The sequence below is a fragment of the Plecotus auritus genome (genome assembly GCF_963455305.1).
Source record: "Plecotus auritus genome assembly, chromosome: 2".
Lineage (NCBI taxonomy): Eukaryota > Metazoa > Chordata > Mammalia > Chiroptera > Vespertilionidae > Plecotus > Plecotus auritus.
The window spans coordinates 66,069,874-66,083,987 of record NC_137771.1 but is presented as its reverse complement, the minus strand read 5'-3'; the positions used below and the strand labels follow the sequence as shown (position 1 = coordinate 66,083,987).

The window sequence follows — 14,114 nt, the reverse complement described above, 5'->3', positions numbered from 1 at the left end:
AGTTCTAAACTTTCCTAGACGTCTGACAGCCTTACCTAGCCTTTTAACTAGCAACCTTGGGCTTTATAGCCTTTAATTAATTTAATTGCTAATGACTATACTTAAACTTTTATATTAATTGCATTCATCTTTGTCTTCATTGTAGAAACAGAGACTTCTATTTTTTTTTTCTTCCCTGTGTAATTCTGGATTAGTAAATGAAATAATAAATGTGAAAGTATTTTTAAAATTTATTTATTTATTTATTTGTAAATGGTATGTTTTTTTATTGACTTTATTGGGGTGACATTTGTTAATAAAATTATATGGGTTTTAGATGTACAATTCTATATTGTATGTTCACCACCCCAAGTCAGGTCTCCTTATGTGAAAGTATTTTTTAAAGCAAAAGTATTTTTTGATGTAAAACATTGAGTGGTTATCATTACTACATGTATCACTTAATTTTGGAGGGAGTTTCTTTCAGTTATAATACCAATCAGTTCTTTACTTGTGAATGTTTAATAGTCATTTTGTAACCTCTTTTAAACTTCAGGTCCTCTATTTCAGCTTGAATTCACTTGCTAACAGGATTAACCTTGATTTCTTTTTGACATTTGAAAAATCTTATAAATTTCATAAAGCACAATTATTCGAAGGCTTTGAGTACTTAAACATCATGTAGGTCTGGCAACATGATATATTCATCATGTAAGTATATCTGCAGGCTTTAGTTCCTTCATCTTAAAAAGTGGGGGTTATACTACTTCAGTCAGCACACTAATGACAGTAGGTGATCTGTGTGCTGAGGCAGAAACTGGTGGTTAATTATGAGACTTCCTGCCTGCGCTAGCTGCAGCCTTTTCTACATATCCTATCTAATAGAGGGAATATGCTAATTGACCATCACTCCATCACAAAGATGGCTGCACCCACAGCTGAAGCCAAGTTCCTGTAAGGAGCCTTAATGAGCAATCAGCAGGGACTTGAGGCTACACCCTCCCCCACCCCCTAAGGGCTTGACAGGGGACCTCAGACCCCATCCCCCACTCGGCAGGTCTTGACAGGGGACCTCAGGCTATGCCCCCTGCCCTGGAGTCAGGCTGGTTGACCTCAGACCACACCCCCGCCCCGGCGCCAGGCCAGGGGACCTGAGGCCATGCCCCCCGCCTGGCGGGGCTTGACCGGGGACCTCAAGGTGCACTTCCCGTCCTGATGCTGGGCTAGGAGACCTTAAGCTGCTCCCCCTGCCCCAGCGCCAGGCTGGGGGACCTCAGGCCGCGCCCGCCCACCAGGTGGGGCTTGACAGGGGACTACAGGCCGTGCCCCCCACCCTGGCACCAGGCCGGGGGACCTCAGACCCCACTCCCTGCCCAGCGGGGCTTGACGGGGGACCTCAGGCCACTCCCTTTGCCCCAGCATCGGGCCAGGGACCTGAGGCTGAGCCCCCCTGCCTGGTTAGGTTTGACAGGGGACCTCAGGTCGTGCACCCAACCCAGTGGGGCTTGACAGAGGACCTCAAGGTGCACCCCCAGTGCTGGGTTGGTGGAACTCAGGCTGTGCCCCCAGCCCCAGCACCAGGCCAGGGGACATGAGGATGCGCCCCCTTCCTGGCTGGGCTTGACAGGGGACCTCAGACCGCACCCCCCACCTGGCGGGGCTTGACAGGGACCTCAGGCCTTGCCCCCCTGCCCCAGCACCGGGCCAGGGAACCTGAGGCTGCACCCCCCTACCTGGCGGGGCTTGACAGGGGACCTCAAGGTGCACCCCCAGTGCTGGGTTGAGGGAACTCAGGCCACACCCCCTGCCCAGCAGGGCTTGATGGGGGACCTGAGGCTGCATCCCCCTGCCAGTGGGGCTTGAAGGGGGACCTGAGGCTGCGTACCCCCGCCTGGCGGGGCTTGATGGGGGACCTCAAGGTGTGCTTCCCATCCTGGTGCTGGGCTAGGGGACCTCAGGCTGTGCCCCCCACCAGGTGGGGCTTGACAGGGGACTTCAGGCCATGCCCCCACCCCAGCACCAGGCCAGGGGACCTCAAGCCTCACCCCCGCCCCAGCACCAGTCCAGGGGACCTGAGGCTGCACCCCCCTGCCTGGTGGGGCTTGACAGGGGACCTCAGGCCGTGCTCCCCACCCAGCGGGGATTGACGGGGGACCTCAAGGTGCACCCCCAGTGCTGTGTTGGGCGAGAACTCAGGCCATGCCCCCAACCCAGCGGGGCTTGACAGGGGATCTCAGGCCATGTCCCCCATCTGGTGGGGCTTGATGAGGGACCTCAAGGCATGCCTCCTGCCCTGGTCTGGGCTGGGGGACCTCAGGCCATGTCCCCCATCCTGGCTCTGGGCCAGGGGACCTGAAGCTACATCCCCTGCCCGGTAGGGCTTGACATGGGTGGGACTGGCCAGGTCTGGATCTAGCCCAATGGGGCAGGGGCCAGCCGGGTCTGGGTCTCGTGCGTTTTGAGGCGCATATGGGTGGCCGTGGACTTGACTCTGGGTCCCATGGTGTGCCCCAGACTCTGACAGGAGGAAAGTTTTCATATACATTTTACTAATTTTCTTTCATCTCTGACACTTCTATTATAGAGAAAGGGCAAATATCAATAATAAATTATTTCCTCTAATTAATTCCTTTTTAATGTGCACGAATTTCATGCACTGGGCCACTAGTGTATCTATATTGAGGCATCCACTTCAGCTGATCTTATGCAAGAAATAAGACTTATTTACCACCTTTGGACAAAAAAAAAATCTTTCTTTAAAAATTCTAAATTTATAGTTCAGTGTTAGTGGGGAGGGCCTTTTGAACCTTTATTCTTGAGACTGCTACCATTTAAACCTAGACACAATGGTTCCTAACTCTCTAATAAGAACCTTGGAGATAGCTGCCACATTGGTTGTCTATAGTCAAACCCATTATCTTCTCCCCATTCCCCTTCTCCATGCCAAACAAAGGTACATTTTCTTTTTCATTTATTATTATTAATGCTGTCATTATTCTATCCATTACTTGCTACCAAAACGTCCAAGAAAGACAAAAGTTTCAGGTTACAGCGGAGTTAAGAGCCTAATTATACCAGTGGACACATTTTCAGTCTAGATTTTACTTGTTTTCTGTGGCATTTTAGAATTTTAACTACTCATTCTTTTGCATACTCTCTCAACCATTTTCTTGGTATCCCAAACGATTTTGTAAAGTGTTTTCTTAAAAGGCAGGGAAGGAAAATAGACATGGAAGGTGCCAGAGAAAGAGATTCAATGCAGGCTGCTGAATGTTTAAGGTGGTGATTATGAGAGCAAGGTCCTCAGGCACCTCTGCACTGGAAATTCCAGAATCCTCCTGTCATCATTGTTTGTTTGTTTACTCATTTACTTTAGCTAAATTTACTGGGGTAACATTGGTTAATAACATTATTTAAAGTTCATGTGTATAACTTTATAATGGGTCTGTACATTCTATCGTGTGTTCCCCACCCAAAGTCTAGTCTCCTTCCGTCTCATTGGTCTTTTTAAAAAAATCATAATTGGTTACTTAACTGTCAAACATTCCAAGCATGCCCCACCTCAGGACCTCTGCAATTGCTATTTCTTCTGCCTGAGTGATCTTCCCTAAGTTATTTGCACAGCCTGCCATCTCACCTCCTCAGGTGTCTACCCAAAGATCACTTTGGAGAGCCTTCTCAGACCAGTCAATCTCAACAGGGCTCCCCACTTGGATTCTCGCTACTCCCTTAATCTCCCACCTTTGTTATTCTTCCTTACAATTGACTACCTATTATCATTTTATACTTTAATTTTATATATTTATTTGCTTGTCTATGAATTCAAGGATTTGACTCTTCTCCCTACCATATCCTCTGGGCCTAAAATAGTACCTGGCTTATAGTAGGCACTCAGTAAATGTGGTTGAAGGAATAACACACTTGGAAAATCACCTGTTAAAATAAGCCCATACTCTTCAACTTGGCCTTAATTGTCCTACACAATAAGACTGTAACTTAGCTTTGCAGTCTTTTGTGGGAAAATAGGGCATAAAGAAGACTGAGGGACGGATCATGGAGTACCTAAATACAGATAGAAATTGTAGGGTTAGAGCTATGGCTATAACTTTAGTATGATCTGTGGAGCTATGGATCCTCATGGAGCGAGAGTCTTTTCTCCAATCTCATGAATGTGCCCAAGAGGATCAGAGAATGAATGCAGTTACCCTAAGAGCAGCCAGGAAGAAAGTCCTATTTTAGGGTACAGCTTTTAAATAAAATAAGCTGCCCTCAAGTGGGGTACAAGAGAAGGTGCTGAAGCCTAGGGGCTCCTTCAAACCATCATGTTGTACTGGGTTATTTGTATCAATGTTTTGTATAGAAATTTCAGCACCTCATCATTATGTATTGGTTTAAATATACAGTCCTTCACCTTTTAAGTCCCAGTCTTCACACAATTGTTTCTTAATATGGAAATACTAAAAAAAATACTACATGTAATCAATAGCTCACCTAACCAAACTACTTTTTTTAAAATTTGGGGGTATCTTTATTCCTGCCTCTGTACCCTTTCCTTATCCTATCTCTATCTAGAGTTCCTTCAAGAGCACTATCTCCAACTGTCAAAAATTATATCTTCATTCCCTTTATAAACATGTGTAAGTTCCTCACCCCTTGACTCCTTTTTGCCCTTAACATGCCTGTCTGTTACTATACTATAGTCATTTATATAATTTACCTTATCATTCTCTGTGCTTCATATGGAGAAACTTTCTTATAACTGTACTAGAGGCCTAGTGCATGAAATCTGTGCACAGGCGGGTGTGTCCCTCAGCCCAGCCTGCACCCTCTCCAATCTGGGACCCCTCGAGGGATGTCCAACTGCCTGTTTAGGCCCGATCACAGTAGGATCAGGCCTAAACAGGCAGTCGGACATCCATCTCACAATCCAGGACTGCTGGCTCACAACTGCTCGCCTGCCTGCCTTCCTGATTGCCCCTAACCACTTCTGCCTGCCAGCCTGATCACCCCCTAACCACTCCCCTGCCAGCCTGATTGTTGCCTAACGTCTCCCCTGCCAGCCTGTTTGCCCCTAACTGCCCTCCCCTGCAGGCCTGGTCACCCCTAACTGCCCTCCCCTGCAGGCCTGGTCACCCCTAACTGCCCTCCCCTGCAGGCCTGGTCACCCCTAACTGCCCTCCCCTGAAGGCCTGGTCACCCCTAACTGCCCTCCCCTGCAGGCCTAGGTCCCCCCCAACTGCCCTTCCCTGCAGGCCCGGTTGCCCCCAACTTCCCTCCTCTGCTGGCCTGGTCACCCCTAACTGCCCTCCCCTGCAGGCTTGATCACCCCTAACTGCCCTGCCTTGCAGACCTGGTCCCTCCCAACTGCCCTCCCCTGCTGGCCATCTGGTGGTGGCCATCTTGTGTCCACATGGGGGCAGTCATCTTTGACCACATGGAGGCAGCCATCTTGTGTGTTGGAGTGATGGTCAATTTGCATATTACTCTTTTATTAGGTAGGATATCCCCATAACACTTCATGCAAAGCCTTGTCCACAGTAGGTATTCAGTTAATGGTTGTAGAATTGGATTAATTCCCTTGAAAATGACTTCAAGATTATCCAAGGACAGTTATAATTTAGACAGGGAGACATAATGTCATTTTATTAGAGAATAACTTTTGCACCTAATGCAACTAATTACTGAATGAACAGTGTGATAGTAACTTAGCTGAGAAGTTCTAAATTTACATGAATATTCCCAGCAGCATTTCCCCCCTTTCGGTTCCCCTGCTGTCTTCCAGTGACTATTGTCAAGGAGGTGCACAGCAGGTACAGTGCAATCAGCACTCATTTTCTAATAAGTAGAAAAAGTGCTGTTCCAAAAATATAAAACCTAGGAAGACTATTTGGACAAACAAGCCAGACACTTCTATTTAATTTTTTAGAACTGTTTACTTTTTAAAAAAATCTTTATTATTGAAGATATTACATAAATCCCCTTCCCCCCCCCCATTGATCTTTTTCATCCCGCTCCTGCCCCCAGCCTACACCCTCCCCAGTCCATTGTCTGTATCCATGGATTATGCATACATGCATACAAGTTCATTGGTTGATCTCTTCCTGCCCACCCTCCCCTGCCTTTAAATTAATTTAGAGTTGTTTTAGAATAAATCCTGAATGACTGCTGAGTAAATAATAATTGTGAACAAAATACTCAAAAAACCAAACCTATACTTTAGCTACCTCAACAACTGAATCTGTTATTTTTGTGGTCACCTGATTTACTATTTTATATTCAATCTTGAAAGCACTAGTTTGATTCTCTCATGCAAATGGGTTTATACTTATACCCAGTTGTATTCTTTTATGTGGTTATGGCACAGAAACAAGCAGGAGTTCATCAACTAAAGAAGAATGTCTTCATTCGTAAGGGTGCATAACAGTAAAAATGGAACATTTCAAATTAACAACAGGACATTTTTTTCATCTCTAGGGACCAAGAGGAACAGATGGTCTCTCTGGGGAACAAGGTACACAGGGTGCCAAGGTAATCACTGAGCTTTCTCATTTCACATACAATTGTTATTTTGAGCCCATATGTTCTGTCTAAAAACTGAGGCATGTCCTTAAAAAGTATGGTTCTACATTTTCTCTTAGTCTAAATAAGAAACATACATAACTTTTTATCACACACAGAAATGTAATATTTAATATTGAACCATATGCATGATGTCTGATATTTTTGTGGGTGAGTGTATGCTCGAATGTTTAACACTGTAATTTACAATCTTATTAACTCAGTTGGTATTGACACTTTCTTAGGGTGAAAAAGGAGATCAAGGGAAAAGAGGACCTTATGGTCTTACTGTAAGTAGTAAAGCATTTCACATGAAAGATAATCACTTAAAACCTTTCATTGTCCTTGGTGTATGGTTAATATTTGGGGAGGAAGCTACTTGACCCAATCATTTTCTTTCTTATGCAGGGTAAGACTGGAAACCCTGGAGAGAGAGGAGTTCAAGGGAAACCAGTAAGTAATTAAAAATGAGCAACGAACAAACTTGCCTACTTTACTCTCTGACACAACTGTTGTTTAATATTTAGTATGTTGGACTAACAATACAAGTTCTTCTCTTTAGTGATTAGATCAGTGTTTTAATTTGGGCAAATGGCTTATTTATTCTGAGCCTTTTTAATACAGATCTATAAACTGGTGGTTGATAACTTTCATCCTAGTTGTGGTTAGTTTTTCTCTAAAATCCATTTCAAAATAAAAGGATGTGATATTACATAAATATACTGGAATATTAATAAAGCTGACATAACAAGAAACTTCTTTGAGGCTTCTTGCCTTTCATTTTATTTCAACTTGATTGTTTTTTAGACCCTTTCAGTGTGGAGATATGTGTGTCATGAGGCTTTCCTATGGCAACGCTCTGAGAGTTTTTAATGTTATGTAATAGTAGATATTTTCTATAATAAAAAAATCTGTTCAGAAGTACACATTTTTTCCCTGAGAAACAACAAGTTCTGTGATTATCATCACTAACTGAGGGGCAAAACTGTTTTTAAAGAAAGAAAATAGAAAGATACATATACACATATGTACACAGACATACATATATATTACATATATATTATTTTGAGCATATAAACTTAAATGTACATGGGTATTTTTAATTACTTTCATTTGGAATCATAATTTTTAGTGATGAAGTTTTTATTTGTAATACACATAAGTGTATATAATTAAAGTTATAGAATTAGATAATATTTTAATAGCTTGCAACTGAAGAATCAAAGAAGGACAGGAGAAAAATGTTTTAACTGCCATAGTAATTGTCACTGTCACCTTTACTTACTCCTCATTGAACTCTGCTGCCCCCTGCCTATTGGTTTCATAATAACATTATATTTGACAGTGGACAAACCTAAAATATGAAATCTAAAAGAGAAAAATGACTGTGTCCAGGGAAAGAACTTTTGTGTGACATTGTATTATTGGTTGATGTAATCCCCAAAGAATATTCTTTGAATATTAATATTCCTCATCTGAGTTTCTTATATATTAATGTAAATGATGTTTGTATAGATTTTTTTTCCCATTTTACTAGGCCATATACAAAGCTAATATGTTGTAATGAGTGGAGAAATTTGGAGCTCATTAAGTTCATCAAGCCTATCAGATATTTCTGGATAAATATAAAATTTGATATTTGATTTCTTCAATCGGTATATATAAAAGCCTAAGTGACTGAATGACCAAACGACCAGTCGACTGGTCGCTATAGCTATAATGCGCACTGACCTCCAGGGGGCAGAGGCTCAACACAGGAGCTGCGTTCTGGTGGTCAGTGTGCTCCCACAGCAGGAGCGCTGCTCAGCCCGAAGCCAGGCTCATGGCTGGCGAGCGCAGCTGCGGTAGCGCAGCCTCTCCAGCATCTGCGGCAGCGCTACCACATTGTGGCAGGCGCAATGGGGCTGGGATGAGCAGGGCTGGGATGAGCGGGAGCGGCGCCCTGGCCCTGGCTTGGGCTCCTCCCGGCCGCCTGCCGCTTCCTGCATTGCTACATCTCTTGGGAGGTGTTGGATTGCCAGTTTTGGCCGGATCCCCATGGGGATCGTTCCGAAACCAGCAGTCCGACATCCCCTGAGGGGTCCCGGATTGTGAGAGGGTGCAGGCCAGGCTGAAGGACCCCCTGGTGCACGAATTCATGCACCAGTTCTCTAGTCAAATATAAAATTCACTAGAGCCACTTTGTAACCATAGCTTATGGCAAACAAGTTTCATAGACAACTAGAAGAGTAAATTACTTGAGTGGATGACCTGGGTTGGATATTAAATCATGATTTTGCATTAGTTGTTGAGATTTAGCTCTATACCTACACTGTCTCCTTCTTCTTGATTGAACTGAAATAGACTTTTGAGATCTTAAGAAAGCTAGTATCAATCCATCCAAGAAATCCAGACAGCCCCAAAGATTTATTTCTTTGATCCTGCACAGTAATCTCAGTGTCTCCAGTGCTATAAAATAAAAAGATGTAAAATAGATTGGAGGTCAGATTGACCTTTGTTCTAGTAGTGCATGTTCCTGTTAGCTATATGTATAGTCTTGGTTAAATTGGTTAGCTCTCTGGATCATATTTTCCTTATCTGTAAAATAAAAATAAAAAAAGTCTAACTTGTCACAATTCTAAAACTAGATATTACATGAAAATTGGTAACACATTTAGTACTCTGATAGTCCAGGTAACCAGGAGAAAGTATATTTGTCTATGGGCCAAAATTGTTTCCACACATAGATCTCTCCCCAGGGGAAAAATAAGAGGAAAGGCTATTATCCGTTGTGTTATTAAAGTGATAAAACCTGAGTAACTGTTTTTAGTTTTCTAAGTCTTGTAACAAACTATAACAATTTGTACATTATTTTTATCTAGATATTTTTTCAGTTAATGAGATTAGGAAGTTAAATCAACTATGATTTTGTTTTTCTCTATTTCTCTCTTTAATTCTGTCAAATTTTGCTTTATTTACTTGAAACTCTATTTTAAAGTATTCATATTTATGATTATAATGTCTTCCTGGTCAATTGATCCATTTATCATTACAAAATGTTCCTCTATATAACTGGTAATACTTTTTATTCCTGGTCATGCTGTTGGTTTTGAAATCTATTTGATGTCTTCCCAACCTTCTTATGCTTTCTGTTTCCAAGGCATATCTTTTCCATTCATTTACTTTCAAGCCATCTGTGTCTTGATATTTAAAGTGAGTGTCTTATATTTGGGTCTTGCTTTCTTATTCATTTGTATAATCTTTGCCTTTTAATTAGCATTTGGCCCATGTCCATATAATGTAATAATTGATATGGTCGCATTAAGGTCTACCATTTTATAGTTATTTTCCTTTGTAGTGGTGTGGTATTTTTGTTCAATACCTTCATTTGGTCTTGAATAATTTTGAGAACTCCATGTTAATTTAACTATTGGCTTTTTAGCTATACTTCTCATTGTAATTTTTAAGTGGTTATTTTATGTCAAAAGTGAGCAAACTTTTTCTGTGAAATGCCAGAAAATAAATATTTTAAGCATTGGGGGTTGTATGTTCTCTGTCACATCTACTCAGCTCTGTCATCATAGTGTGAAAGCAGCCACAGACAGTATGTAAAAGAATTAATATGGCTTTAATTCAATAAAACTTCCTTTGAAAAAACAGGTGATGGTCCAGATTTTACTGTAGTTTGCCATCCCCTGGTTTAAGGATTACAGTATACATGTTAACTTTCCATAGTCTACTTAGAGTTAATATAATACAATTGCTCCTCGACTTACAATGGAGTTATGGGTTATATTGTAAACTGAAAATACACCTAACCTACCAAACATGATAGCTTATCCTAGTGTACCTTAACCATGTTTGGAGCACTTAGATTAGCCTACAGTTGGGCAAAATCATCTAACATGGTGAATACACTATAGAGCATTGGTTGCTTACCCTCATGATTGCATAGCTGACTGGGAGCTGACAAAATGCTGCCCAGCATTATGAGAGGATATCATACTGCATATTGCTAGCCAGGAAAAAGTTAAAAATTCAAAGTACTGAATGCATATCACTTTGACACCATTGTAAAGTCACAAGTTGTAAGCTGGTCTATTGTTAAGTTGGGGGACCACATATAATATTTAGCGTAATTGTAAGGGACTGAAAACATATAGCTCATTTGCTAACATCCAGTGTTTTGTGCTATAATTATACGTATATCCCATATTGCAAAGTTAAACCCCATATTGTAAAGTTAAAATTTTGCTTTAATATAAATAAGTAAAATGTGTGTTTTAGAGATATTAGGAGAAAGTAGTGTTATTTTATTTACCCATGTATTTATTATTTTTGGTGTTCTTCATTCCTTTCTGTAGGTCTGCATTTCTAAACGTTGTCATTTCTCTGTAGCCTATAGAACTTCCTTTAGATTCTTATAGTCAAGTTCTGCTACTGATTAATTCTCTTAGTTTTGTTTATGAGAATGTCTTTATTTCACCTTCATTCTTGAAGGATATTTTCACATGATATAAAATTCTGGGTTTATAGTTTTCTTTTATTTGATTTTACTTAGCACAGAAAAAAATTGATGTCATTTTTCTTTTGACCTCCATTATTTCTACTGAGAAGTCCACACATACTTATCATTATTCCCCTACAAATAATGTTAACAATTTTTTCTGGCTGCTTTCAAGATTTTCTCTTTATTTATTTTATTTTTAGCAATTTGAGTATGATGCGCCTAGATGTTTTTTTGTGTGTGTGTGTGTGGGTTTTGTTTGTTTGTTTGTTTGTTTTGCATATAGTGAGCTTGAGGTTTGCTGAGCTTCCTATATGGATAAATTGGTGTTTTCAGTAAATTGAAAAATTTTCAACTTTGTTTTTTTCAGATATTTTTTCTACCCTCTCTTCTCTCTTCTTTCCTTCTTAAATTCCAATTAAATATACATGTTAAACATTTTATGATGTCCCTTAGGTCCCTGAGGTTCTATACATTCATATGCCAACCTTTCTTTTTCCCATTTTCTTTTTTTAATTGGATAAGCCCAATCATTCTTTACTCACTTGTTAAGCCCATTGAGTGAAATTTTATTTATGATATTATAGTTTTAAGTTTTATGTCAGATATTTAATTTTCAGTTCTGTAATTTCTTTTTTGAGATTTCCTATTTGTTTATTCTTCATGAGCATATATACAGTGTGTGTGTGTGTGTGTGTGTGTATTTACATTATTGATCCTATTTATGATAGCTACTTTAAAATTCTTGTGTGAAAAGCTAACATCTGAGTGATTTTGAGTTTTGTTTCCATTAATTGCCATTTCTTATGAATAAGGAAAATTTTTCTGTCCAGTAATTTGAAATTATATCCTGGACATTTTGAATAATGCATTATAGAGACTCCAAATTCTATATATTCCTTTGAAAGGTATTTCTTTTTAAAATTTGGTTGGCAGTTAATTTGGCTGGATTCTAGGCTCTGTGGTAGGTGAAACTCTCTGTTCAGTTTCTTTTTTTTAGTCTTGGATTGGCTGCTTGGAGTCTGCTTCGCCATTATATAGTTCAAATATCAGCAAGAGACTTAAGCAGAGTTTATACTCAGGTTTTGAGGCTTCCTCTCTCTTCCATCATTTTCTAGGAGCTGTCGTCACTACAAATTCTGCCCTCTGATTCTCTATGCCAGTGAGACTACAGGTCTCTATCCTGCTTTTTAAAAACCATCCTATATGGCTTACCCTCTGGCTAAAAGCCATTAAACAATCAGAAACTCACCTAGTGACATTCTCTTCTTCTATGTGTAGACCTCTGCACTCTAGTTCTTGCCTATTTTTGGTCTTTCCTGAAGGTCTTCAGATCTTTTTGAAAAATTATTTTTTCCTAGGTTTATAGGAGCTATTTGGCCAATATTAGAAGTGGGAACTCTTAACAGGTCTTTAAATAGAATTTTTTCTGGAGTAACTCAAAATACTTGAGAAACATTTATTTCATAATTCTTATAATACAAAAAGTGTGTAGTATTAACTCTATTCTTTCCCCACTCTTCAGATAATGAAGCAGAATTGCACACAGTTTTTTTAAAATATATTTTATTGATTTTTTACAGAAAGGAAGGGAGAGGGATAGAGAGTTAGAAACATCGATGAGAGAGAAACATCGATCAGCTGCCTCCTGCACACTCCCTACTGGGTATGTGCCCGCAACCAAGGTACATGCCCTTGACTGGAATCGAACCTGGGACCCTTGAGTCCACAGGCCGATGCTCTATCCACTGAGCCAAACTGGTCAGGGCAAATTGCACACAGTTTTAATGATCCTACAGTCAAGGTGTAGCCATGGAAATAACATTTATATGCTCCCTTGCTTATTCTCATAAAAAGTCTTTGAGGATGCTCTACATATTTGTTGAAGAGGGAAAAGGCATTGAATGATTCCTCATTGAAATCAGTAGAAAGCAGTTTGGTATGGAGGAAAAGCATGTCATTGGATCACACATTTTGGAGGGCAAATAGTGGTTCTGCCACTTACCAGCTGTTTCCACTTTGCACAAATCACAGGACCTCAGTTTCCCTATCTTTAAAATTAGATACTTTTTATTATTATAACAAATGATGTTTATTATTTGTTTGGCACAGGTTCTCAATAAATTGCAACCATAACAGTCATTATTGTCCTGGTCATCATTTTCATAATTGCTGAGTTCAAGTCATGGAGCAAGGAGGTCTACTACAAATAATGTCTTTTCAGTAGCATCTGTAAAGCCTTAAAGGGAATTTTTATTTTGTGCCAGCTTTTGCTTTTCTTCTTCTCAATAAAAATAGAGTCCACTTAAGTCATTTCATAGCTTTGCCAAACAGCTTTTATGCACCATTAACAGCATTAAAAGTATATATGAAGCTGATATTGTGTGCAAACACACTTTACAAAGCAAACTAAGCAGACATTATTTAAGGTTCTAAATTTTCACTGTGTGTTTCAGTTAGGATCCCTTATATTGATTCTGTCACTTAATTTAGGAGCCTGAAGTAATGGGTAGCATATGATTTTCATTACTGAAACAGGGTCTTAGTCAGATGGAAGTTCATGATTTTACATATCTTTCTTTCTCCAACAGGAGAACCATGCATAACTAAACATAGCATTAATGATTGTAACTTAGAAGATTGCATGTGGCTAGGAATTTTGAATATCTGTACTTCTGATCTAATATCATATTTTCTCTTAGCTTTTAGTTTTAAGATAAATAGTAATTGTGACCCACTGTACAGTTGCCAACCTTCCCAAGGCCAATAATATAGAGGAGGCAGATTTCAAATAGACAAGGGCAGTGTTTTATATATCACTAGAGGCCTGGTGCATGAAATCACACCGGGGGGGGAGGGCGGGGAGGAGGGAAGTCCCTCAGCCTGGCCTGAACCCTCTTGCAATCTGGGATCCCTCTCACAATCCGGGACCACTGGCTCCTAACCACTCACCTGCCTACCTGCCTGATCACCCCTAACCACTCTGCCTGCCTGCCTGATCGCCCCTAACCACTCTGCCTGCCTGCCTGATCACCCCTAACCCCTCTGCCTGCCTGCCTGATCGCCTCTAACCCCTCTGCCTGCCTGCCTG

General features: G+C 40.6%; 1 protein-coding gene across 1 annotated transcript in view; it reads left to right on the top strand.

The window, feature by feature from the left end:
* COL24A1 (collagen type XXIV alpha 1 chain) overlaps positions 1-14,114 on the top strand; it is a gene marked incomplete at both ends in the record, with an annotated part of 318,029 nt that overhangs the window by 194,455 nt on the left and 109,460 nt on the right. The window contains 3 exons of the mRNA XM_080655503.1: positions 6,454-6,507; positions 6,783-6,827; positions 6,946-6,990. Coding sequence (XP_080511629.1) covers positions 6,454-6,507; positions 6,783-6,827; positions 6,946-6,990 — 144 coding nt within the window. The remainder of the gene's footprint in view (positions 1-6,453; positions 6,508-6,782; positions 6,828-6,945; positions 6,991-14,114) is intronic.